The following is a 27987-nucleotide window of genomic DNA, read 5'->3' as shown; positions in this document are numbered from 1 at the left end:
AGTTACAGTGTATCAATGTTGTTGTAGCGATCTCGTATTTTTCGGCACGGTTAACTCAATTTATGTTACTTCGGATTTACTTTACCTAATGTAAAAAGAAAATTTACCGCATGATACAGCTAGCTTGTACAGAGTAAATTATCAATTTCTAACGCCAAACCCACAAATTCACACAATACTCGTAGATACTTCCAGTTCCATGCATTTAATTGCTTTTTATTTGGTCCAACAAGTGTACAAGCACTGTATTGCATCTTGTAGCACAAGCCAGTATAGTACAGAAAGGAGATCACCGACACCCCGGTATACATGTGCTCTTCTAGCACAATCGAGACATACCGAAAAAATTAGGTACTGTACATGAAACCTGCACGCGACAAAATTTGAAATTCATGCAAATGTAATCAATACAAAAATTATAAGCAGACAGTCACTCGCACATTTTGAAAAAAATTAGGCTAAATATTCCAGTAATCAACCCCATACTGTAAGTAAACAGATGAGCATAAAAACAAGCAGTGCGAAAGACATTTGTTCCGCAAAAATAACCACATTCCCTAAATCCCTTTCCTAGCCCGTCCACTACAGCCCCATTCCCTACTGGATCCCTCGCTGCCGTCTCCCGGTGACTGCACACGGGAGGACCGACCAACATGAGCATAGAGATTAAAAATTACTGAGTGATAAAAGTTAGGACAACTCTCTTTTCAGCCGCGTAGGAGATCCCTGTGCCCAAAAATATTCCCCATTGCAGACAGCCCATCCTTCGTAGGGAGAAACACTGTGTATGTGCCCATCATAAAATAGCTCTCTGACATATTTGGTTTGTGGAAGAGTGGACACAAGCCACTCTCAAGGGGGAATACAGTACAAACAGCAAGAGCCTAGACGATGATTTCCCGTATTACGCGACGCCCTCTTGAGTTGCTGGTTGAGTAGCCGCTTTCCACACTCTCCTCACCAAAGGATGGTGTCTTTTCGTATTCTTCATAGGGATCAGGCAGACCGCTCACTTGGTCTCCGGGCACATGGGTGTAATTTGGATCTGTTATAAAAAAAACGATTAGTGCCACTGACATGCAGAAATCTTGTACAACATTGGAAAAGTAAGAAATCAAACTTGAAAGAAAATTTTTTTGTATTTCGTACTAAACGTACCCATGGGAGAATGCTGGTGTCCATAGCCCTCGTCATACGGATATGACTGCAAATAAAGTGGCGAATCCGAGTACAAATTGCCATGTATATCGGTTATGGGTGGCTTGAACTGCGTTCCATCTAGTGTGTCACCGTTCAGCTTCTTATCCACTTGAGCATAAAGAGCGCCTAAACCCACAACATCCAAAATACGTATAAACAATTGAACACGAACAAATGTGTTGGTATCCAGAAGAAAAAACTCACCATTTCCATAATGCGGTTCCGTTCCATACAGTCCCATTTTCGCTCCTCCATTGGGAATGGTAAAATTAACAGCTCCGTTATCCAGAGCTTTGTTAGCGTACCCATCGCCATAATAACCGCCCGCGTTTCCATTCTGCAGACTTCCGCTTGATGTCAGCGTCATGTTTGACGTTTTGGCCATTTTTACCGGTACTTTCTTAGCACGGCGCTTGCACAGGATACAAGTCACCATGCAGACGATAAGGAGCAGGGCACCAATAATGACCACCGGTAAAATGATGTCCAGGTGAGCGTTGGGCAACGTAGAAGCTTGCACGACGGAGTTCTCATCTACCGGCTCACTGCATACATCCTGTTTCTCGTACAAACAGAAGCGCACTCGCGGATGAAAATCAGCAACAGACGGGCCAGGTATGGTGTAGGTTCCTGTACAAAAATGAAAGAGGTCAATTTCGGAAGGAAGCGTTTTCAATTAGTAACAAATGTTGCAACAATAGTCAATGGTTATTTCGATAGCAGATGGACCGTGGTGTGCATAACGACAGCAAACAAATTCTAGCAAATACCTTGTAAATCGCTGAACGGAATGCAACGAGCAACCGGACTCCACGGCTGATTTGCTTTTTGCACATCAATCATGGCACATAAATTCAGTGGTTTTTCCAACGGCCGCACTCCATAACTGACCACCCCCGTGTTAGGATCGTACCGCAGGAAATTCGGTCGCGGAATATCCTCGGAAAGAATAGGTTTCTGCGGGGTCATGATATCCAAATTCTCGTCAGATCCACGGCTAGGTCCCAGTTGATTCTCGGCTTTCAACCGGAAGTTGTACCGATTCAGCGGTGTCAAGTCCGCTACCCGAAATTCCGACATGTTGGCAGCATTCACGGGATAATACTTCACAGCGCCATCCGGTCGCGTCATAACCACGGTGAATTTCTGCGCATATCCACCGTCGAATCCCGGCTCCCAGGTTAAGGTCACCCCGTCGTAACTCAGATCTTTTTGTTTCAAATTGCGCGGATCATCCGGAACCGAGCGGCGCACGAGCGACAGATTCTTTGACACATCACCAATCAGATTTGTTGCCGAGCATCGGTAGTCACCCAGATCGGCTTCGCTCGGTGAGTCAACGATGAGAACACTTTTGAACATTTCTTCAGCCATCGTTTCGGTCGGCACGATACGAGGTCGACTGAAAATCGGCTGTCCGTTGCGTGTCCAGCTAATCGTTGCCGGTGGATGGCTTTCCACGAGACACTCAATCTTCGTGGAAATGGACTGACCCAGGTCCGTTGCCACTTTACTGTATCGATTGCGGAATTCAGGTGGATCTACAAAATTCATACAAATAATGAAGAATGATCATTACAGTATTAACAATAAAAACGGGAATGCAAGGAACGAATTACAACTGAAAATACAATAGCATTCTACAGAAAGTTAGAAACAGTCTTATTTTGATTGATTTTCTAACGGAATCCATGCTCAATAACAATGGCAAACAGAACCCGCTTTAATGAGCATCGTAACTTATGCTAATGAGCCATAGGAATTTAATTAACGCATGAGAAGCTTTTCAAAAATTACTCACATTGAATACGGACTTGACTGTCATGGGTTATTGGCTGTCCCGCATCGTTGACGGCCTTACACATATAGCGCCCTCGATCGGTTCGCTGGAGTGTCTCGTTACTTGAAAACAGCTCCGTACGTGCCGGTCCTTGGAATTTTAATTCGCTTCTTGTCACAAAGGCATACCTACACCCAAAGCCGCCACCATCAATACTGTTCAGCACATCATCACCGCTCGGGGCGCTTAGCAACACTACTCCGTTACCTGTCAATGGTTTTCGGCTCCTGACTGGTAATCTTGTACAGACGATCATTAGTTTGTATTTCCTCGCCATCCTTAAACCACTTGAAAATGGGTGCCGGTCGGCCGCGCGCCTCGCAGAACAAACTCAGCGGCCCATCGGAAATCTTACGAATAATCGTATTGTCCGTGTACGGCCGCGGCGTAATCCAGGACACCGGTTCACTGACTTCTAAGCGGACCACTTTGGCGGGGCCGTCGCCCACATCGTTCGTTGGCGTACACTCGTAGTCGCCGTTATCATCCAGTCGCGCTTCCGTGATATTAAAATATTCTCCCGTTGAGGAGCGGTCAGCACCGTTCAAACCGTCCAGCTTGCGCCACTTGAAACGAGCGGCTGGGACACCGGGATCCGCTGCACTGCACCGTAGTGACACGCGACTTCCGATGGCTGCCTTGGGATTTTCCGGCTCAATTGTAGCCACTCCAGGCCGATCTACAGAGAAAACTTGGTTGAATACCTCGTAGCTTAAAAAAACATATAAATGACCACAATCCAGTTTGACATTATTTTCCGAATCGCGATCAAGACCTTTCATTAACGATAATTAAATTGCTGTTGGATGATTTTAATTTTATAATGAAATGTTTATCAGGTCAGCTTTTTAATAACTCACACTGCACTTCAACCCGCCCTGTACCCCGGCCTTCCCGAAACACCTGACCGATTCCCGAAGCCAAATACGTTTGAAAGTGCACCTTCGCTCTGCACTCATACAACCCTGCCTGTCGGCGTTGCACTGCGCTAAAGGTCAGCATCGGATCGGACGTTCCAACCCGATTTCCCGCCGGATCATACCACTCTACCGTTGTTACCGGCGGGTTACTCTCCACTTGACACCAAATGTTTCCGTTTTCCCCTTCCTTTACAGAAGCGACCGCGGGCACAAGCGTGACAACCGGCGCGAACAACACATCCAACTGTATTTCCCCCGACTGTTCGTTCTCCACCCCATTGGCCGCCACACAACTGTACCCGCCCTTGGATTCTTTTGTTAACATTCCTGGGAGGAAAGTGAAATTGTAGCTATTGGGCTGGATCACTTGACTGTTGCGCCGCCAGGATGGGGTGGCGGCTGGCGGATTGGCATCAATGTCGCATGTTAATAATATTTCCGTTCCCGCTTCCACGGCCACACTCGTCGCCGGTTCAGCGATCAAGCGTGCCATAGGTCCGACGTAGGCGCTGACCTTGATCCGCGGCTTGTCTACAATGTTGAAGTCGCTCAAGTCAACGCTAGCCGGCAGGTACGGCCATAATGAAAGACCATTAGCGCCATTAGTGGGCCATTCCGTAATGTGTGCAAATCAAGAGACGATTGCACGAAAATGGAAAGCCGCCTCAATGACGGAACGAGTAGAAGAGGGAACGATAAACGACAGGACCTTCATGCACATCGTTACCGGGCGCCACGAGAAGCACGGGAACTCCGTCAAAGAAGAAAAGGCAGACACATTCAAGAGACGAACGGAATCGATGGAAATCACAACTCAAAAAAAGATAGATTGGAAGGGCAAAAGATTGTGGTACACCAGGTGAAAAATGGTATAAAAACCGGGTAAGAAAGTGAATCAGAATGATACGTACACAAACGTTTCAATATCATAAAAGTAATAACAAAAAGAATTCAATCGTAATTTTCATTTAGGATTTATTGAATCGTTTTCAGTTAAGAAGTGATACGAAAAAGTGCGCAACTTAAATAAAGACTAGGATATCAGAAATATAACGTCAAAATAAGATCATTGAATATCAATGATTATACAACAAATATCGCTATATCATTGAATATACAACAATTAATTCGTAGTGCATTCACAACACCTATGTACGGTACATAACGGTAAACAAGTTAACGGTGGCGATCTGCAAGTTATGGCCACTTACATTTCACATTGAGCGGATCAAGCGTTTTGACTAATGGCTGTGGGAGAGCGGGATTACTGACGGCGCACGTGTACACAGCCTTATTGTGCTCTTTAGTCAAATCCAGAACGAGATCCGCTTTAGTAACATCCGCCCGGCTTTTGGCCGGCGTGTAGACACTGGGAACAACAATCCCATCACGCATCCATTTGATTTCCGGTGGCGGATTACCATCCCGACTCGAGCAAGTAATGGTCACTTTCTGGCCCTCCCGTAAATCATCCGCCGGTGTAGAGAATTCCACCTGAGGCGCTTGTGGTTGATCTGCAGACACACATCACACAGAGAATGCACACAACAGCTCATGCAAACCGGTTCGGCTGGCTTCTAAAGGCCAAAATATGCCACACAAACCGGCCCAACTTTAAAGAACAGCAGAATACCTCTAATCGATGCATTAACTTCTTTTCGATAATCTCCACATTTTACGACATTCATTTGAATTACAGTACCAACTTTCAAACAGTCAAACTAACTTCCACAAAAGCCTCATTGATTTTTCGAATCGAAGGGTTAGCAAGTTTAAATCGCTCATTCTTAAGCCAATATAAAATCGACACGAAAAAGCATTTAAGCATCCAGAAGTTGGCCGCGGCTTATCTCATTTCCAAAAATACTACATTTCTAAAAATATTACAACAGAAATTATCGCATAAAAAACAAAACTAATAGCCAAAAGCTCCCGCTTTTACTGAAGTAGAAGTAGTATTAAATATTTATTATGTCAAATTGTTCAAACTTTTATGAAGTTTCAGCACTGAAAAAAATAGTAAACCTTATTTCTTTTCAAGTAGCTTCCGACTTTTGCTTTCACAAGGCGAAATAACTGCAAAATTTGTTTAAGCCATTGATCCAGGTATTTATAGCTGATAAAGGTTGTCTAATTATTACACATAAAAGCAACTTGGAGGATAAAGGGGTGGTATGCAGAAATGCCAAAAGTAAACTATACGCAATGTTATTGTTCGCCATAGTACCAACAATACGCCACTTAACATCGTTCGTCGCCTTATTTTCACTAATAACACTAACTATTTTTATAGCGTTCAAAACAGAAATCTTTTCCTACTTTTCCCTCTCGAATAATATCACCTCGTCGAAATGAACAGTTAATATGCGGCTTCGTCTTATCCGCTCAAAGGAGTCTATTAACCAGGTAAATTTTACGACTATCGACCACTTAGCACAGATAAGCGCCGGCACCGCGGCTGTTGACCAGGCCCGGTACATTTTTGAAAAATATCTATCTTTTACGATGAGCCGGTTCTGGCTGACTGCAAGCAACAGGTTTTCGCCAGTTGACTTCGGCAAAGAAAAACACTTGACTCACATTTGACATAAAGATGGAACTCCTGACTTCGTAAAACTTTTGAAGGACTTCCGGAACCAGCGGGGACATTCATATCGCACCAATAGTCACCATCATGTTGGTCGTAGGTTACATTGGTAATTTGCAAATTAAATGTTCCCGTTTGCTTGTCTCCCAGCAGTCGAAACACTCCATCCTGCTCGGAGTACGGTTTCTCCCATACGCTACTATCCAGCTGCGTGTTCAAAGACAAACTGGTCTTCTCCTCACGTCCTCCCGTAACTTTCCGTTTCCACTGTAGCATTACAGAGTTCCTGGCTTGCAGATCGTTAGGATTCACTTGACACTGCAGAAGGACACTCCCAAAAGGATCCACAAACGTATCCGACGAGCCAGGCAGATAGTTCTGCTGGGGCGATGCTTGGGAATAGGCCATCTGTATAACCGCTGAGAGAAAACACGAATCGTTAATAATCATCAAGACAAGGGGAACAAATCGGTGCTGTTGTGGCCATAATAAGGAAGGCATGATGGATGCACTGCTACTGCAGTTATGCATCGTTACTGACAAATTTAATGATGCCGATTACTGTCTGGGAACAATTCCGCTACCCCAGTCTATCATAGTCCGCAAATTATTATTAATCTCTCCGTAATAGAATCCTTCGAAACTCAATAACAATTCACCGTAGAACATCTCCGCTGTGGCTGCTGCATCATCATACACTCAGATAAGACATTTAAGAATTTCAAAACCGTGCATTTGTCTGCCCAGAGCGATCTTGTGTGGATTCTCTTTCCGATACCGGTCAGACAGTTTACGCAGTGGCGCGGATCAGTATATAAAGTGCTCTTTGTCCATCCCGGTCTACCTATTTCCACTTTCTTACCACTGGGCAGCAACAACTTTAAAGCGCTTATTAAGGAAGAGAGACGGAAAACCGCGGCGCAATATACTGAACAGATTGTTCGCTGGCAAGACGCGCCGTCGATGTAAGCACTAAGCAGCACCTACGCCAGCGCTAAACCGGCGCGCGGAAAATCGTTGTGCAAATTTTCACTTATTCAGTATGGATCAAATATGGCTAGTGTCTTAAAGATTTTAGGTTAAGTAAAAACATGGAGGGCGGTGGTATGGCCGGTTAAAGGCTGGCCATTGCTGCGGCGGCTTGGTGCAACAACCCATCAAGCGACCAGGTGAAAATGTTTACTAATAATAAGTTCGTGACCAATATTTACAATACTGGCCCATCAGAGCCACGGCGTACAATGCATATTGGTAACAGTACAGGTTAGTTAAATAAACAATATGATGATGAATAAAAAATGAAGTGTTGCTAAAATTTACTGTCGCATGCTCAGTGCAGAGCGCATGGCAATGTACAAGAACGTCCAATAAGAGACACTCGACTTGCAAAAACGGAAAATTTATGGAAAAATAACAATATTTATTAGTTTAACGCCCTCATACAAGTAAGTACTGGGCCTTCCTGCATGATGCATCGTTAATCTTTACTATGACACCTTAAAAAAGCGCATTAGAGGAAATACCAAGTATTTTGCCATGGAAGTCTTAATTCCTGGCATATGTGCTACATATGGAAGGTGGACGGACAACGGAGCAATTTCTATTGATATCCCACCACCTGCGATGGCATGCACACTGGAATCGAAATAATGCAAACTTGCTTGCTGGATAAATATAAATATGCCAAGATAGCTTTCGTGACGAACACAAACGACAATTGCAGTAATGCGCCTCGGTTGTTTAGCAAACCACAAAAAAATTAATTATCGTAATTCGCCACTATAAGGTGTATTGTTCCCTCTGTTGAAGTCTGTTGTATTAAGCAATCGAAGTGAATATGTCAACAGCCAGAAATCAGGATTAACGGCTTATAAAAAACACTGCTTGGCACTTGAGCAAGCACTTGACAAGCAATAGATGCATAATTCGCTTTGTTGATCAGTTGGATTTTTTCTTAAGGAAGACCTTGGAAAGGAAATTTCAAGTTCATGCTCTCATGAGCCAAACACCAGCGCTGCCGTTCTTCATTGGCGTCCATCGCACACAGTTGCGGTTGAAATCGCATTTACGACACAAGCTCATGATCCACAACAATATGCTGGTGTGTGCCATTAGATCCATGTCTAACATGAAATATTTAACTCCGCCGTCTCCACTACACCTAGTAAGCTTAAATGTACAACAGAAACCTGATATGAGTTTATTACCTAACCAGTAACCACCGGTGTATTTGGTTTTCGCCGTGGTTCGATTTCTAACCAGCTCTTGACAATCTCCATAAACACTCCAAATGCAGCTAATCAAGAACGCTGTAAGTACAAATTTCTTTGCACGCCGCGATTCTACCGCGCAAGTAGTAATCAAAAGTCGGATCTGGTTCTTTTGAAACGGTCAGTGATGCGTAAAACCGTGATGCATGGGGTTGCGTATGAAAGTCAACTCTATTCAGGAAAACAGCTGGCGTTATTTCGACCGACAGAGAACCCAGACAAATGCACAGAAGCATTATTCATATTTTTCTCTCGAGCATTCATTTTTATACAGGTATGAATGTCGCTATAATATTTCTGTAACATTTTGACCAGCTTTCCATCCCAGCGCGCATCAGTGCGTCTTTTATCGGCACTATCTGAAACGTCGGCGTAGCACACACTTGCAAACAATGATCCCAAAATCAATCGACTTTGGGCTTTGGGATAATGAGAAATTCACGCTTTGTTAACGATCCCTAAAGTAGCGGTCCGATTACCGGCGTAACTGAATTCCCTTCCCTATTAACAGGATTATCAAATCCCGTATCAGAACGAAAGCCGAAACGATACCGAATTTCCTTTTCTGACCGCTGGCTACTTTCTCATTAACGACACGCCTCAAAAATCTGATCTCGCCGGTGGAAATTATTGTTAATATTCATTTATCAAGTCAAAGGATCAAAATGCTACTGGTCAGTGCCAAGGTGCTCGTCTCGTCCAACAAAACTTTCGCTCTGACCCCCACGACAGACCCACGAGATAAGCATCCAAAGACGGTAGCAGTGCAGCGCAACGGGAAGCCCCTTTCACACCGACACAAGCGACGGTGGCCATGTCATTACGCGCATCAGGGATTCCGCCGTCTGCTACTTTTCTTCTCTATTCACCATCATTTCGCGCGAAGAGGAAAAGACCGCTCTCTTCCAATTTCACCAAAGAATAGACAAGACAACTGCCATTCAATCATGCGAAACTAATCCACTTCGTTTGGCTTCTGTAAAATACGCTGTGGAACGTAAAAGACACACACCAGCTATTTCACTGCAAAATCCATAATTTTTGAAGTTTATGACACGGAAATGGTTGTGGACCATTAGCAATCCAATTCACAACCATAATTTGTCAAAACACACTTGCCGTTAAATTTTTACAGATACAGCTACCAAAAAAACATGATGAAATCACACGCTGAAACACATCTTCGGTACTAAGCTTTCGGCTTTGCAAGATTTTTGCTTGAGCTCTGATGCATCAGTACTTAATCGAATCTGCTCCCGATAAGCCGATCCTAAACGAATACAGATTTGCTATTGCACACCATCCTATGCATGTCCGATAATTCCATATTTCTCGTTCCTTTAATGCAGACAGGCTATAATTTTGCGTTCGTAATGACAATTTAAAGAACTCGCTTATCAAGAATTTTCGTCGGTCAGGCCTGGACTGCGATATATTATCCAAGCGGCTCAAGTCCCTACATGCACCCTCTGTGCTTATGATGCCATCCTGTAATTCAGGCATCTTGCACACAGTAATTTGCGTTTTGCACTCAACGCTGCCGAGATCAACCATTCGTGACAGGATGGGTTTTTCATTACCTAAAACTGCGATAAGGAAATCTGAGCGTGACAGATTGAAAATGCACCCGATAAGTCGCATTGGAATCACGACCCGAGCACTGGTTGGCTTGAGGAAATCAAACCCTTCAAAAATGCACTGTTCGCATTCCGGGCGTCAATTATGACACCAGTTAAGTACTGGAAGAATAGGAAAGACCCGATGACGACCACTGTTTGGCATTCCATAGCAAACGACTTTGGCACTTGTACTTGCACTACTGTTGCACATGAACTGCCAAACGTAGTATTTTGAATTTCATCGGCTTTACCAAACACAAAAAGGCTTAAGAACACTTGGAAAGTTATTTTTTAAAAAATGAAACATTCAACGAAGTTCATCAGAACCAGTTACGAAAATTACAGGATACCATTATATGCGCTGAACGCTGTCCAAAATGCATTCTGGACATTCGGTTATAATATGTGCACTTAAATATTGCAAAAATACTTTCTGGTAAATCTTGATGTGATAAGCAGCCTGGATTGAACTGAAAAGTCCTTTCAAGAATGTCCATTAGGGTTATCTAAACGGCCAAGGGGTCAGCCATATGCGAACCATATGACCGCCATTTAGCACCAGGGCTACAAAACTGCGGTGCAGTTTGATTTGAATCGATCACCGATGGCAATCGCACGGCAAGGAGGTTCCATTCTACCCTAAACAAGCCACCATAAATATGGTAACAGTCGGACGAGCAACGTTGATTAAAGTACATTTTTCAAGAACAAGCCAATTTCCAACAGCACAATCGGGCAAAATTTGTCTGCTCGATCAAGCATCACGACCCAATTTGGGGTCTGTATATATCTTCGACACAGCTGATGCTGGGTCCGCTAATGAGGGGGGTTTAAAAATTTGACACGCGCACCCATACCATGGGGCTTAAGATCCGTTTTCTGATATTCTTTCACGCCGTCGCAACAACAATTTCCCCACTGACCGGCGCGTAATGCTTATATTAAGCAGAGACCCAGTTCTTGCTTGAACGCACTTGACAAAAGTCAAATACAGCCTCATTTATCAATTGCAAAATCATGCATAAACATAACATTTTGTCCAACAATGTTACATTTCAGTCTTGAGCTCGCCGGAAATGAATAAAAAGCGCTAAATTGTATCGCACGCACTCCAATCTGCTGTGCCACTAAAACACAAAATTAACTACATGAAAGGTAGATTGCGTGTGTAAACGTTTGTGGGTTACAAATATATCGGTGTAAAATACGCTTTGAATGCAGTTCAGAAGAATACGCCTGTCCGCTCTAATAAAATTTCACTAAACCTCTATTTCACACGCACTGAAGGGACTTTACAATTTCAGTCCTAATGAATGCCGCTCAATTACTTCGCATCCTATACGCGCTCCACGTGCCCACTCGAAGGACTCTCTTTGCTTCCACCTAATTTCTTCTTCTCGCCATTTCCTCTTCTATGCACACTCGATTTGTGGGCCATTTCGCCCAATTTCTCTCCGTATATTTGCACAGCGTAATTTATCCAGTCAATATTTTCAACAAAAACAAGACACAGTACGTACAAGTAAATATTCACTTTAAAATGCTCATTTGGCCACAAGCGCTTTTACAAGGTTTTAGACTACATAAATTTGGCGGAGATAACTGCAGTCGCTAGTGTAGGACAGTTCCCACGACCACTGACCCGCATCTCATGGTAGTCAGCACTTTCCGCTACCGAATACACAACGCACAGTGGTCAGACAAAATTATATACAGCGCCAGGCACTTCGGCCACATGGGAACCATATTGGCGCTAAATGCCACAAAAACCATAAATTTCCCAGTGGTGGAAAATTAGTGCACAACAGCTGGACAATTTACAGTTTGCTCGACATGTTTTAGCAACAAGTGCAGTCCAACTGAGTCTATTTAGCGTACGAAGCCGGCTTAATTCGGCTTGTCAGCCAAATAATGCTTTACCGATTGTCAGCTACGTAGCTTTCCGCTTTTTATTTGAAAAGTGCTTTAAAGTACTTACGCAAAACAATTTAACACTAAAATTTTCGTTCAACTTTTAACGAGATAAATAAGTGTTTCAGATACATATATTTGCGAATGGTTGTTGCTAATGATTTTCAAGTCCAGACTAAAGACAAGCGCCTCTGTAAGTAAAAATGCTGATGATGACAGATGGAAATATGTAATCTGGACAGTTATGACGCCTGTTGAAAACTTATCGGCGGAATCATAACAATTATGCACCCAAAATAAGCAACCGTCACAATTCAAAGGATAGCAAACACACTCCAGAAATTCTTTTACTCTGCGGCTTGGTGCTCTAGCTTGTGCGTACACTTCGCTCGACAGATGCAAACATCTTGCAAGCGGAATTTAAAAGCGGCGTCCCCGACACCGGTCGCCGTTTATCACCCTTCTTGAATCATCAAACAACCAATTTGCATGCATCGCCAACACGGAATAATTCTTCTTCGGAATAAAACTAATAATTTATTATTTACGTGCACAGATCGAAAGAAGTTATTCGACCAAACTGAGAAACTACTCTACGCTGGCGCCTGCTGGACACACCACCTACACGCACACACAGAAGTGGACGGGTTTGAATAGATGAATTTATTAATAATTACCGAATTTACTGTACTAATGTAAAGTTATGCCTTGGTTAACCGACAGCAAGAAAGCGATGGGAAATTGAGGAGTTTCTTGCTACACAGCAAGGTATTCTTAAAACTACTTAAGCAGGAAATTGGTCGCGTTCACACAAACAATTCTCATAGGTTCATTACAATTCTCATAGTTCCATAATCCGAACTTCCATTATAATTCCCATGACCACACCAAGAAAGCGAAGAAACTGTAAACCAGTGATAAGGATATTACAGCAATTAGTTTTCTCCATTTTCCATCAGCTTTTTTCAAACATTAAATTTGTTACATTAAGAAAACCATGACGAGTGAAAATTTACGATTTCCTCTGAACGATGTGATCAGGGCACTTCAAACTCGTTAACGAGCAAAATTCGCAATTTTTCAAAATCCAAGTGCCGAAATATTTACGTAAAGAGAGATTAATGTCACCAGCTAATCCAGTTCAAAGCAGTTTTTCAAGATTAGTGTAAGAAATTATAAGAGCTTTGCCTAAGTTCAAACCCTATTCGTAGCAAATGACCGTGCAACACCATTTCCTTACTGGCAACTGTCATAATTTTTCAAACAGTAAGTAGTTTGCACGCAAGTTAGAAATATGCAAAAATTAGACAATTCCACATCGATTTATTTCGAAACATCGACCGGGTGCAAAAAAAGCAGAAAGAGACGTTAACTGATGATATTTACACAACTGTGGACAACACCTGCACTGCTGCAGCATTGAATAACAACAATTAATGGCAACGGAAATGCTGAGCTCTACATCTGCACATTCATAATATCGATATAATCAACTCAGTAATTAGCAAATAAGACAAGAAAGAAGCAGACCCATTCGCATACACCACCACCATATTTTGGGAAACATCCCGCCAGGCCACGGCTACCTGTATGGATTCGCTCTTGCCGCCTGTTGTATATTCTCTTGATATTTCCAGCACAAACGCACATATGGAAATTCTAGTCGCGACCAGCTGAAATTCGAGTAAAGAAAAGGAACAATCTCTCAAAGTCCCATCAACGGGTAATCAGAGCACTTGAGCACTGCCTCATTAAAATCCCGCCGTGTCGAAGAGAGGCCTCTTGAGTTACGGCTAGAACCCTCAGACCACTGGTCACTTGCAGGCCCAAACACCCCTTGATTCTATCCGCAGCAACCTGACACCCCCTCCTGTGGGCCATAGCATGCACAGACACGCAAATCGCTGCCGGTCACCGGGATGATGCAGCTAACCCATCACGCATAATTTCATCCAGAAAACTACCGAATTCGCGATCGATCGGATTAAACAGAGCAAAAGTATTAACGCTCTGACCAGCTCTCGGCAGTAGTGCGCTTTGTCTTTCTCACCTGCCTCCGGAAAAGCAAGAACAAGCTTATGAATGCGAACAATCGCATCAGCACAGAACGGATTAAGGAACCTGCATTAATTAATTTCCCAGTGTTCGGCATGAGCCCAAATGACCACCTTATTACAAATAATTACGGATGGAAGCCATCACGAAAATTTAGTTCTAACCTGATTCTCCCATAGGGATCAGCTCGTGGATATAAGCCGATATTTTTAAGCTTGAAATGTAAAGCTAACTGCTGTAAATCCTATTATCGATAACCCACTGGTACTTAGCAGATAGGCGTACAAATATTGCATAAACAGCTTAATTTGCTCATAATGCAAACTTATGAGTAAAGTACTGCACTAATTTTAACAGCTGGTTTTTCGTGGTTTCTAGCGTCAACCGCCAAATACCAAAAAATCCCAAATTAACAGTAGCGAAACTGTTTACGAATATTCGTAAATTTAATTTCATAAAATCTACCCTGCTCGGGTCATGCACCTCTGCAGATAAGGTCTGGATCACATTATACAAGCAATATTATTCTACATAAGGACATGCTCCACAATAGAACGGATCCGTGCTGCCAAACCATTTCATACGGCTTTTAGAAACTGAAAATCGTGGGAATATAAGAGCAAATATGTACGTTTCCAACGATGACATATTGTTGCACATTTTGTGAAGAGCTCTTTCTCTTCGTAATCTTTATGATCGTTACATTTACCTGAATACTCTACATTGTTCATAACAAGAGAGACATTGAACGGCCACAGCCCAGCCGCGAGACGGGAAAGGGGAAAAAGCAATAAACAATTCACTCTAGCCTGTGTACCCGCGCACGCACTTGATCTACCTGCATTTTACCAATTAAAACTCCATACGCGTTGCGTACAGCCGTCGCTGTTTGCATTGCAATGGCCAGCGGTCAGTTCTGCACTTCGCACTGATCGGCTTCATTGGCGCTGCCAGACCGACATGTCTAGTGCAAACTTTCTTTGTTTAGCCAAATCACCCCCAAATCTCAAATCTTTTCCCCATGCCTAGGTCGGGACAGAAGATTTTACCAGGAACGGCGATGCCTGCCTGGCATGCCTTTCTTTCTTCTGCAAAGCACCCCATCAATCGTCTTTGCAGGCAATACGATTGACAAGTGGCAAGGTGCACACGAGACTGTAGAATTATGGCGGTGGTCAAACCAATTGGAAACCGGGATGTAAATTTATACAGCTGCCAATTGGATAGCATATGCGGATCGGGTTATCAAACCAGGCAGCCACTACAAAGTATTACAGGACAAAAGAAAATACCGGATCAAGGAAAAGGAGTTTCAACTTTTAGCTATTATGTGAACCATAACGTTAACTGTCTAACTACACCTTCGTAATAGGGATAAACAACCGTAAATCAGGAAAAAGATCAGATTTCTCGGTGCACTTGAAATCGAACTTGGACTGGGTTTATTTCGATCCTATAAATTATCGTTTACAGTTAAGATAAAGACTAATTGCAACTACGTCTAAATATTCAATCAATAGCAGCTTGCTCCGTCTATTTTTCAAAGCTGTTACACTAACAGAATGAACGAGTTTACACTGCTATGTAATCCATTTGATTTAGTTCACCAGCACTATGCCGACAATGATCATTTTACATGGGAATAACCTTCAGAAAAATTATTTACGCATACACTGACAAATCACTGTAGCTAGCTTTGGCAAACAGTTCAAAAACAGCAACGAGAGAAATATCAAGTTGAAATGAGTACTTGACTGAACAGTTGCGATTTTTTCGTCATCCTGTCTAAACTGCACGAGAAGCTACAGCGCGCTATTACAGTGTATGGACGGATTAGATGTATTGGAAGGTAAATGCAGTGACACGCAGAGAAAAACTAACATTTTTTCCAAATCTTAACCTTGGCTTGAACAGACTTATCTGCAGTGTCAACGAGCGGCTTCCTGTTAAATGCATTATACAGCTTGTTAGAAAAAAAGAGTAAATTGCAGCTGTATGGAAATGTATAACATATAATACAGATTACAATGATCAACCACTTTACAAAAAAACAAACACTTTCTTTAAATGCCGCTCAATAACCACTGTTATGTTCGGCATAATTGGTACAATTAATTCCGTAGAATGCAATGAAAGGCAGTGGAGCCAAAGTAAATTTTGACTGACAACAACAACGGGGACAATTACACTGCAGTGACGGCACTGTACAATCCACCAACGTAACCGCGGACAGGGGCCATGGTGTAAATGATGCTCAATGTGTCAGCATCCGCGCCGATAATTTCATGTTCCGCAGATGAATATTTCGCTCATTACCTCCGCCGAAAATTGCTGCTTGCGAACGGCATCAATTAATTTCCTCTCTCTCTCTCTCTTTATATGGAAAAACATGATTTGGAATACAAATCGAGAGAAATTATGTGACTAATGGTCGAATTTATTTCCTTTATATGGGTTAATATTGATCATACGCGCTATTACTATTCCCTGTCTGCGCAGTACTTTACGTGTATAAATTTCAATCGGAAAACCACACATCTCAAAAGGCAACAGCTATACCGAAATATGTATGTACATTTGACAAGATTTACACATATCAGCGAAATCGGAGCCAATCTTTCCGAACCCTTGAGTGTTCCTGCCAATATCACCGCCACAGAACATTACAAACAGACGCCTAATTAATGACCGCTAAAATAAATACGGCACCAGCACGATATTACATCCGGCCATTACAAGATCATTAGATTTTATGTTCCCCACATATAATATCTGACCACTGTTCTGGCGTCTGGCCCAGCACCCTACCCCGCCGAGTGGAGATCTACATGTATGTCATGCACCGAAAATGTCAAAACTGATTTCTATTATAATGGTTATGTAAATAAACAAAAGATCGAGGTGAACTACTACAATTTGTCATGCCAACTGGAGCGTTGTGATTGATTCTGGTTCGAATTTTGCGCGGACGGGCTTAGTCATGTCCCCACAGTGAGAAATCGAAACAATAACCGTTAACCACAAAAGCTGCGCTATTAAACAGTAAAATTATTAATAATTGTAAAAAGATAAAAACAAGAAAAACTTAACTGCCACGGCTAACAATCCCAAACGCCAAAAAAAATTATTTTTTGGTGAACTGTTATTAAAGATGATATCAGAAACAGCCGGCGAATGGATACCTTTCGCATGAATTTTAAGTATTAAACTAGCAAAAGGTACACACTGCCGTGGCTGCACACGTAACAGGACGCTGGTCCCGTCTGTTCAACTGTGAGCCCTTAAATCGTGAACAACTTTGCATATGTTAGCACGTTAGCTGGAGAATTGATTTCATAACAAAAGAAATTTTTAAACCTGCATATTATGCCACAAAAGGACCGCATTTTAATTGCTTTTTGGACTTACCGAATAGTAAGCCGATAATTGTCCATCTGACCGCAGGGAAGACGGCCTGGATGAGCGCCATGCTTTCCACGTCCGTAAAGAACCGGAAGGTATCCGGTGGAGGCTCGGTGTGATGCAGGTGAAGCGTAGTCCGTAATCCGTTGTCTGGCGACACCTAAATCTCCGGAGTTAATCAGCCAGAAGCCGGATGATTGCTCTGAGCTTCAATGCCACAAGGTCCCAGCCCGGTATATTCTCAGCTGGTTGCAAAAAGCGGCTATTGAATCGCTATTGACACAGGCAGGCAGGATAAAATTAGCGAACCACGACGTACGCGCACATCAGGACAATGGCATCCAACTGCAAAGAAAAAGGCTTTTGTCAGAGATACAGTAGCCAGGAGATGGCCATCTGAATCCAATCGGTCAAACGATAAAGAACGTTCTTCGATGCATATATTATGGCTGTTGAATATTTCGGGCTTTCTCGCCTTTCCAAATTTTCGAAGATTTGATCGCACGAATACAGTAGCAATCACACACCAATAAGACCAGACAGAGAGAGAAATGCAAGGTTTGTAGGAGGAACCGTTAACCGACTGCGCACTGTGCTATGCCGGTAAATGCAGAAATCAGAAAATATAGATGCCCGCTCAGGTACGAATTTGCATACACATGCAACCAATCCGAGGCTTGCCGTACAGCAGACTCCGCCTATTCGAACTCACACCGCATAGGCGCATACAGTGCTGTATCTGATGACTGATCGTGAGTGCCTGGTATCCTGTAGGACAGTGTAGGTACTAGGTAGTGGGCTGAGTGGACGCGTAGTGGACTGGCAGCCCAGAAAACACCAAATCGTTGTTTTGCATATGCACAAATACTTCTTTACAATTTTTTCCATGTACGATTTACAAGTTAATTTTACGAAGAGTTTTGCTCTTCTGCAGCTTTTGTTTTCTCACAGACTTCAGCGATCACGCTTCGGAACATTGTATAAATTGACCATAAGGCATAAGGTTCGCAACTTGTAATCCCATGGCAATAATTATTGCACGATTTGTAAAATATTTACCTCGTTTGCGAAGCGGCGTTAGAACGCATGTAAGCAACCGTTCATTTTTTTTATATCGAATTACTCATATAAGTGCAGAATGGTCTCGTCGTTTTTACGTATTCGTTGTAAATCAGAATCTCTTCTCTATCCATTTGTTAGATTACAGGAGGAACAAATTATTATGCATACCGTGCGCATCGAACAAAACAAACATATATAGGGACAGGCTGATGCATGGAGTGTGACCTCGCGCTGCGTTAACCCTTTCGTTCACCCGTGCAACCCGAGTCGTCATGATTACCTGCTCTCTTCCCATGTCTTCCTTTTTCATTAGTCCCAATTGTACCCTACGGTCATAATATCCTGCCGCATAATTCATATCCACTAATCAATAATGCAGGTAATATTTACTCGCTTATTTTGCGAGATTCCCTAGGGTGACATGCAAAGTAAATGGCTCGATAATATAACAGTGGGCGATCAAAACGCAGTGCATTATTACTTCTATGAAAGAGCCTTTCACCCCGGAGTTGCTTCGTTACTTACTGCAACTTTATAAGCAACGTCGTCCGTAAGCATTGGTAGCACTGCGTCTGTGCAGTCTGCTTTTTGTAGTCACTACTGTCTGCTAAATAAAAAATTAAAAAAATTCCCGGTTAACGGGACTTCGACGTCTGGTCGGTAAAATCGACGACGAATTCGAATGTTGTTCTTGGTTTTGTACAGAGCGCAACAAGTACGTCAGACTGATCTGTAAGCTATCATAATTATATAATGTAAATGCACTGAAATGTTTTCGAAATCAATAAAATTGACCATAGACCCTTAATATAAGACGACGGATAATAATCAATTGGGTACATTCGTACTTTACACAGTTAGGGTAGGCCCGGAACTGGTAGCGCGGTATAAGTACGAAAAAGAAAACCAAGTATCTACAGCACCATACTAATTAATTTGCTACTAGTACTGCTGGAAATTTATTTTGTGCAACAGACTTAAGTTTTGACATTTTGACAATCTCACACACAGGGATGTTAATGACCACTGGTCACTCAGTGGCCCGATTATTTAGAATTTCGCACGCACGCGGTTACATTGAAAACCACGACCATGTGGATCTAATACGAAGCCCGTCGTAAGGCTGGATTTCGCCGTGGAATGACGATGAAATTTTATTCATGATAATAACGCAGGTACCGTTGTTTCCACTTTCAGGGTCTGCTGGATGGGGGTATTGAAGTCCTACTGATGCGCCGGAATATTGTTAGGGTTTCTAAGGTTATTTAGGCATGTATACTGTACGTATATACTGTGGTTTGCTCAGTTCATGGAGTATTTTAAAGATTAAAAAATGGTTACAGTTAACGAATGGGGTTTTTTTATCGTTCTGATCGATTCCGCATTCCCAAGCTCTCGACACTATGTCGAGCGGAAATATGCGTCGTGTTTAGAAATTGCGTGCGTTGTGTAACAAGCAAATTACCAGTAGGACGCAGCTGAGGTGAATCAGTAATATTGTTCTGCGATAATTTGCGTAGTTCAAAACGTTGTTGTTCGCCGGCAGCAAATCATCGCGGCTCATGACTTTTCCACAAATAAGCACTACATTTAGAGAGTTCCCTAGTTTGTAGGTGGAATCAATACTGCAGCGCGCAGAAACCAATCAGGTGTTTTTAACAAATATAGCAGAAGGACTGCGGAAAAGAAATGGCCGATACGGACACGGTGAAGTATCGCTGTTGATTCGCTGTAGACCTCTCAAGTGCTGTTTTAAAGATATCACAAAATAATCGAAAGGGACGGGAAAAAGCGCCTGATACGTCGGTCATCCCGAAATCCAGCATGGAGTTGACAACTCGATGCTGCGTGCATTTAGAAACATGTGGAGGAAGTACTGCAAAAGCATCGTAATCAACTACTGCATCCTCCATGTGCTTGTTTTCGCATCTACTTGAGCTGCACAAGTGTCACTATGCAGATAATTTCAGGAAGATTTCAGGGTAATATGAGGGAACACAATCAGATAATTCGGATTCCATCATCGTCTCACTCCTGACCGTTGCCTCCACCGGAGGCGGAGACGGTGAATATTTATGGTCAACATTGGGAGTCTAGCAAAAAAATAGGCTAATCGATATACGATATGACTTGGCCAGTGTTTTAGTGAACTGTACCACAGTAAATCTGGAAAGTCAACATGATACCAAAATTAGACATTTAACTGTATACGTAACACAGAAATAAGTTTCTAATGTACACTAATGTATCTAACCATTTTGACATTTCCTTCACGAAAACAAACCGCAATTTAGTCGCAAAATACGCTGCAAATCATCACAAATTGTGACAGATTGTGTGTACAGTGTCCTAAAGTAGAGCATCGATGGTCTAATAAATAGGTTTTCTTAACCACAGTGTTTGTTATTACTTTGTATTACGGTACTAGCACGTAAGTAAGTTCCCCCTTGCCAAATTATGCGGTTTTTGCTTTGTAAAACCATAGTTCTGTAAAAAATATATTTATACACAACTGCATGCATGGTACAATATACTGTATATGTACTGCAAAGTGAATACACATAATAGTTGTTATTGTGAAAATAAAATTATTATGTTTTACAACTTACCGAAATCAAAATATAGGGAATACCGAACGCTAAGTTAACCAAACAAGTGGAAAACAGTTTATCGAATGTGTACTTTAGCCAGTTCCTTTTAAATTCTTTAATTTACTTAATCAACCAGTCAAACTGTGAATAAAAACTTTACAATGTAAGCGCACTGATCCACAATTCCATCTTTTTGCAGTGCCATTGGCCATCAGGTAAAACACAGCTGATAGGCAGCAGAGCATGTACACCGGCACTCAAGATCAGCTACCACCGTAATTAATTTTTAAATGTAACACCGCAGCCAACTTTACGACAATTCGCGTGTAACTCTTCGGATTCAATTTGCAAAACCTCTCCGTCACTTTTGCTCAGCGTTTCCGCGATAATGTTGAGGTTTCTTTAAAACATGATGAACATGTTTAAAAATTATGGTTCCACCGGTCACGCCACGTAAGCGATGGCGGCGAAATTAATCACTAAGAAGCTGAGACGTAGAAGAAAATGTCGTCTTGCGTGACCGTTGTTGGTCGGTACTATTCATTTTTCGTGGCGGCTCGCTTGTCTTCCGGTTCTAATAGGTTGTACAATGATCTTCTGCCATCCCAGGCAACACCCAAGCTGTTACTTGACAGATACGGTTGGCAGTAATTGCGTGCGGCTTTTCCCGTTTATATACAGAGGGTTATTCAGCCAAGTGTGGTCAGCGCATTAAAAAAATTCCTATAATTCAGCCGTAGCGCAGAGTCAGATTCTAATAATTGTTCTATTATGACAAATTTGTTTTGATGCTTTTTGCAAATTTTTGTGACAATCGAGCTTAAACAGCCCGCAATATTGGCTACTGACCTAAAGACTCCGACTCTAAACCTTTGACCAGGCAAAATTTGGCTTTCGATGATCTGGCCTTAAAAGGATCGTCTGCTTTTCAAATCTGGATGGTTTTAATTGTAAAAACGACGATCCGAATATTTTTCATAACAAAACGATTCCATATTCTTGCGCGTTCTTGCGGTAGGACGGTTGGAAAAAACGCGAAAACAGGAAGACACTCGCAGGAGCCATGCTCATTGTGCGAATTCTTACTCACGGAGCTATAGCTATCCTTTTCGTTCCTCCACAAACTAAAGTTGTAACGCAGGTCTTTCTTCACCATTTACAATGTTCATTGGTCGAAAAAGACGCTCCGCGGATTAAGCCTGGCAGAGAGGAAGAAGTCATCCAGAACCAGAAATGTGCTCCCGGGAGCACTGCTGAAAAACAAGGATGTTGCTTCCTGATCGAAAAAACTAGCAATTCCTTCTGAAAAAGGATTGTTCGAAACCCCTGACAGGTTTTCAATGGATTATGGCGAAAACCCAAATTTTAAATTAATTTTGAGTAAAGGGAATCCATTTCCTATAGCTGAACTGGTCAACTGTTGCCAACATGGGGGGGATGAACTTAATTTTTTCCTGGGCTACAGGATAGCGAAATCTTGGCTCGGTTGAATTCAGAATATGATTAAATGTTGTGGCTATCTGATACAATTTTTAAAAAAGTAAAATGAGCCTGCAACGGCTAAGCAGAAATTTTCCAAAAAGTGACCACACTTGGCTGAATAACCCTCTGTACAGCTACAAAATCGCTTTTAACGCAAAACAGTCAACAATTTTGTAGTTTTCTGAAACTTGTAATTTCATTCACTGCTCTACATGCTTTAAAATTTTTAAGTTTAATATTAGCTGTATTTGCAGTTTTATATCTTTCTATGCACATAAAACAGTTTTTAGTAACCTATCCGAGCGTTTTTACCGTTTACGTGCATAAACAAGTCAGATTGCTGCATCCTTACGCATAGCACAATACTACAATATATTAATTACAATTCGGCAGCAGATTTATTGACGCTAATACAAGGTGCAAGTTTACAGGCAATATTGAGAATGTCAGATTACTGGCAATATCCTCATAACAGTTTGCTTGTTGCACCAACTGCTCTATAAATTTCTCCGCATATGTGTTTAAATTTGAGGAAATCTAGTCTAGAGATACTAAAATTATACCGCTCTTGTATAATGAATCGAATTCACTCAACGTACAGTTAATACGCAGGAGTCAATTGGTTAACGTACTATGACACTTGCACAAAATCCTTCTCGTGCTTTCGATTTTCGATCTACGCACCTGTGAAAGATGCCCGAATATATTCCTTTTTATTGATAAACTGTGTACAGTATAAATTAGCAAACAAAAAAACAAGTTGTCGGAATCAGTTGCTACCAACCGCTGCAGATATACCATATATAAATAAATAAATATATAAATATTTGACCTATTACACACAATTAAAATGAACAGATGGATCAATCTCTGCTCACCTCACAAGTTATCAGTCTGCTTACGGAATATTTGTTAATTAATTTTCTTTTTCAATTTTGTTCAACTACAACCCACGCGGGTAATCGTGACTGGAGCTTGTCCTGCAGACTGATGGAAAATTTTCAATGCAACCGTACGAGTACAAAGAGTTTATAGAGAAAAACGACTCATTTTACAAACGCTACGCTCACCAGTATACGTTCTTGAGTTCGTTGTCACATTTGCGGAAAAGACGAGAAAGATGCAACAAGTCGCCCGGAACAGATCGAACTCATATCTGCCCACATAGTATGTTGGCCAGCTCAACAAAAGAAAATAGATTAATACTCGTAGGGCGAAATTTTTTAATATCAGGTTTTATGTTTCATTACGCGCTCCTTGATGGCTAAAGAATGGTGATCATGAGCAAGTCGTGCGCAGATGTGATGACAGCAGAAATGATACATGAACAATAGCGACATACTATTGACCCATAAATTTCACAATAAATATTTATCACGCAGAGTCTTGATAATTTTAACAAATTTGTCAGATAAGACGATATTACTTCGCAAAACAAGGATTGGCTCTACGGTACAAATAATTGTCTTTCTCGCAAAAGTTTTGGTTCGAATCCACCTGGTTACAAGGGTGTAACCAGAAAAGCATTGATCAGGAATTGCTTTACTATTGTATGCCATATAAAAATGTTTGGAAATATTATTAATATGAAAATTAATATATTTAAATACACAAATAATTTTTACCTTTTTGCTGCAAATTAAATTGCATGTACAATGAGGGTTGTTATTTGATTATATATATTGACAGTATAAACTAAATTTCCTAAACAGAATTATATATAGCTCGTGAAATTTATTTGTATAAATTTCTTGATTTTAGGATTTGCTTAGCTGACCTTTGTTGCAGGTTTGCCACAAGGGGCACAAAATTACTTGTGTACAACTGCCTGTACGATGCCTGCGCAAAAAGTAATTTTTCTGATTTCAGTTACCAATAAGATTCGCAATAAGATTCATTTTGAACCCTTCAATCTCACAGGTATCACCATTTGCAACCAAAAATACCATGCCAGAGTTGAACCAAACCGCTCTTGTTAAACATTAAACACCAGGTGGCCAGAGTTTACTGATGGCACATTGTGCTGTATAACTGGCACTCGCCCTCTGAAAAAACTGCACCAATCAATCATAATGGTCGAAAAACCAGATCTATCATGAATATTGCGAATAATGTGATCATAATCTAACATTGTCAACCTCTTAAGCACTTATTAATAACAGCTCTAGTCTGTCCGATAGGCACATCGCAACTACGTAGTGTTTACTATTAATTTCCAAAGTGTGAAGATGTGCATGCGCAGATACGCCGATCTATAAATGCAAAAATGTCGGTGACGTGTTGTTAGCGCTATCGCAGAAACATTTCTGTTAAATAAATTAGCAATCTGATAACCATATAACTATGTAGTATGGACTATGGATAACTTATAAACTGCAACAAAATTAAACGAGCAATGGAAAGTTTTATTCTGAAAAAAAACGTGGTACATAGATAATTACAAGTTACAATACAGTATCATTCAGAATTTTTAATCTGCTGAAGCCATTTAGGACAATATCAATCTTTTAATAATTCTATATTAATTAATTAAATGCAAATATTTGAATTCCTCATCACGAAACACAGATCGTACGATTTAAATTTGATGGATCGAATGGAAATCATATGCCACTCCTGACGTTGAGTACGATACACCATGCTGACACCATTGTGTGTCTGACTCATATTAGGCGCATTTTGTAGCAATTATCACAATTGTCTGGCGACAATAAAATTTGTTTTTCTTAAAAGGGTAAATCTTCTACGCCTGCATAATTTCGCTAGTCGTGGTGAATAATAAATGCAGAACTGAGACAGTTTAAGCTTTTGTAATAAATAATTATAATTTCATAATGTTGTTTCCTGGGAAATAGTCGATCTTGCCAAGGCGCAGTGCATTTGTCGAAAACCGCATCCTCTGGCATTACTGTACGCGACGGTGGACGCGGTTACAGTGTCCAATGTAGAACAAAGCAACGATTTCTTATTGTGGCTGTAAATAACCTTTTGCACACAAAGTTATATTCATGCAACGCCGTTTTGTCATTTTCTTGTATTATATTTTATGACGGCTTCAATCATCAATCCTCGGATGCCTGACAGTGCAGCAAATGGTTGAAAGTAAAATAGAAATTAAAAAAATAATTTCGTTTACGGCGACGAAATTTTCGGTATGATTAGTGATGCGAACACGGAACCGAGCATAAGTCAGAATGTCAGCTTTCCGTTCCACCTTGGAGGCAGCTTCGACAAAGTTGCCGACTATCCATGCGGTAATACAAGCCATTACTGGGCACTTGATATGCGCATCTTACCGGCTTGTTCTTTTGCTTATTACCTTTGTAGCAGCGGAGAAAAAAGTTATAGTTTTCGTAAGCGCAAGAGACACAACACAGCCGCCGTGGCAGCGTAGACGACAGCATTGTTGTCGTAACGCTAACCATAAGAATCTGTTTCCGTTTTTGCACAATGCGATTGTTATTCAACTGTTGTAGAATGTACTTGAGCCTGCCACAATTGTGGAGTTCGTGCAAATGCTCTAAATCACATTTGTTGCTAACTAGCGTATATAACAAAATCCTATCTGCGGAAGCAACAACACGTTCCTAGCGTGCAGCATATTTCTGTTTTGTAAGAAGTCGTGCGATGCATATTTCTTTCCGGTAACGTAAAGCACTTAGCAAGACTGCATGAATTCGTATTTTATTTCTTTTTGTCGCTTATTCAAACCGTTGGAATAAAACTTTATGGAATTTAAAATCAGCCGCAGTGCATGCGGAAAGATAATTTACAAAAAATTCAAAAATAAGCGCTCTGGGTATACACTGTTCAAAATATGGCAATAATAGCAGACCGAGTTGTTCTAACTAGTACTACAGAGTACAGTAACTTATTGCGCAGATATTAACAGTGCACGCATTTAACAGGTAAACAAAAAATAGTTATTCGATCATTTCGGAGATAAAGATGGTTCTCACACAGTTCTTACACTTACTACATTGTATACACACAATTTCCCCTCACCTTATCCCCTTGATCTTGGAAATAATTTTCACTGTACGGCCGTTTATTAATTTCCGGTAACTTACCAACAGGAAATTCTACCAAATGTATTAAGGTATATTAACCCACTAACGTATAATACGGTACATTTTTTAATAGGTATCCCGTAACAGTTTATCGAGCGGTGGTCAGCCACATAGTCAAACAGGAAAGCAGCTCCCATACGAAACTTACCTCAAATCAAATAGCCTCGATCGACCGGTAAAAATCCGGATAATATTGTTAATTCCATCCTCATTTTCCAATTGAACTTCTGGACATTTCAGTCTTGCGCATGCAGAAGAGCACGTACGAGTATATTTCAGGTAGAACTCACACAGTTGTGATACCGATAAGGATCCCGGAGTAAACTCGTTGCCGTATGCTCGAGATCTTCACCAGCAAGGTTGTCCGAATAATAACGGGTACGAAATCTTTAGGCGGTTTCATTAATTTCTAATTGTCACTGTTTTTTGATGGACGTCAGACTCTGCAGCTTGACGCGAGAAGCACCGGCGATGCACAAGAGAACCGCGCAAAATTATTTGTAAGGCGAGTGTACTAATGCACACCACTAAAGTAAATGACTTTGCAGCTTACTTGGCATCCGATGAACTGCACTTAAGACTGGCTGATTTTAGGTTACCGGTCAGTTCGTTCCACCCATTCGCTGGGTTCTTCAATCAATTTTTGCCTGTGGACACGAAGCACCAAAGATTTTATTTTATAATTGAAAATAGATACAGGCTTATCCTATATAATTATTGAGCAGCACCGAAGGCTGTTGTATAAAAGCGTCCATGATATTTAACTTCAGTGCAACAAATTTTGCCCGGATGAAGATAACAGTTTACTCTGCTTCAGAAATGTTGTAGCTTTTTTAAAGCATAGTTATTTACTGCATTTCGCTGCCCTAATGTTTTTCTCCCGCTGAATAAGCTACAGTATCGTTAAAGCAGTTTATATTAATCAAAGTAGGCTTTAGGTAATATAGTTTTAGCAAGCCAATGGATCTAAAACCTTCT

At 41.4% G+C, this 27987-nt stretch overlaps 1 protein-coding gene across 4 annotated transcripts; it reads right to left on the bottom strand.

Annotated features, from left to right (window-relative positions):
- Positions 1 to 196: 196 nt before the first annotated feature.
- Positions 197 to 27489, bottom strand: LOC129588659 (hemicentin-1-like). Of its 4 annotated transcripts, none has more exons than XM_055482988.1 (11): positions 27158 to 27489; positions 17811 to 18149; positions 6541 to 6966; positions 5172 to 5474; positions 3901 to 4491; positions 3248 to 3719; positions 3002 to 3168; positions 1971 to 2741; positions 1405 to 1830; positions 1159 to 1326; positions 197 to 1045 (listed from the first exon to the last, which is right to left on the bottom strand). In XM_055482988.1, exons 2-11 carry the CDS (start codon positions 17869 to 17871, stop codon positions 885 to 887), a joined length of 3546 nt encoding a protein of 1181 aa, XP_055338963.1. In that variant the 5' UTR covers positions 17872 to 18149; positions 27158 to 27489; the 3' UTR covers positions 197 to 884. The 4 variants fall into 4 exon arrangements, with proteins under 4 accessions (XP_055338963.1, XP_055338964.1, XP_055338962.1 ...); XM_055482989.1 differs by lacking the exon at positions 27158 to 27489 and adding an exon at positions 24010 to 24027; XM_055482987.1 differs by lacking the exons at positions 17811 to 18149; positions 27158 to 27489 and having other exon boundaries at positions 6541 to 7540.
- Between the last annotated feature and the right edge of the window lie 498 nt (positions 27490 to 27987).

This window comes from Paramacrobiotus metropolitanus, unplaced genomic scaffold, assembly GCF_019649055.1.
Source record: "Paramacrobiotus metropolitanus isolate TYO unplaced genomic scaffold, Prichtersi_v1.0 Parri_scaffold0000030, whole genome shotgun sequence".
Classification (NCBI taxonomy): domain Eukaryota; kingdom Metazoa; phylum Tardigrada; class Eutardigrada; order Parachela; family Macrobiotidae; genus Paramacrobiotus; species Paramacrobiotus metropolitanus.
This window is presented reverse-complemented; position numbering and strand designations above follow the sequence as displayed.

Bases quoted from the DNA above. Each gene is read 5' to 3' on its own strand.
- LOC129588659 (XM_055482987.1), bottom strand. From the start codon at position 7,078: ATGCATAACTGCAGTAGCAGTGCATCCATCATGCCTTCCTTATTATGG. The intron at 1,831-1,970 runs GTATTTGCTAGA...ATTTTTGTACAG, and splicing joins TCCGTTCAGCGATTTACAAG to GAACCTACACCATACCTGGC. The intron at 1,327-1,404 runs GTGAGTTTTTTC...TTGTGGGTTTAG, and splicing joins GGAACCGCATTATGGAAATG to GCGCTCTTTATGCTCAAGTG.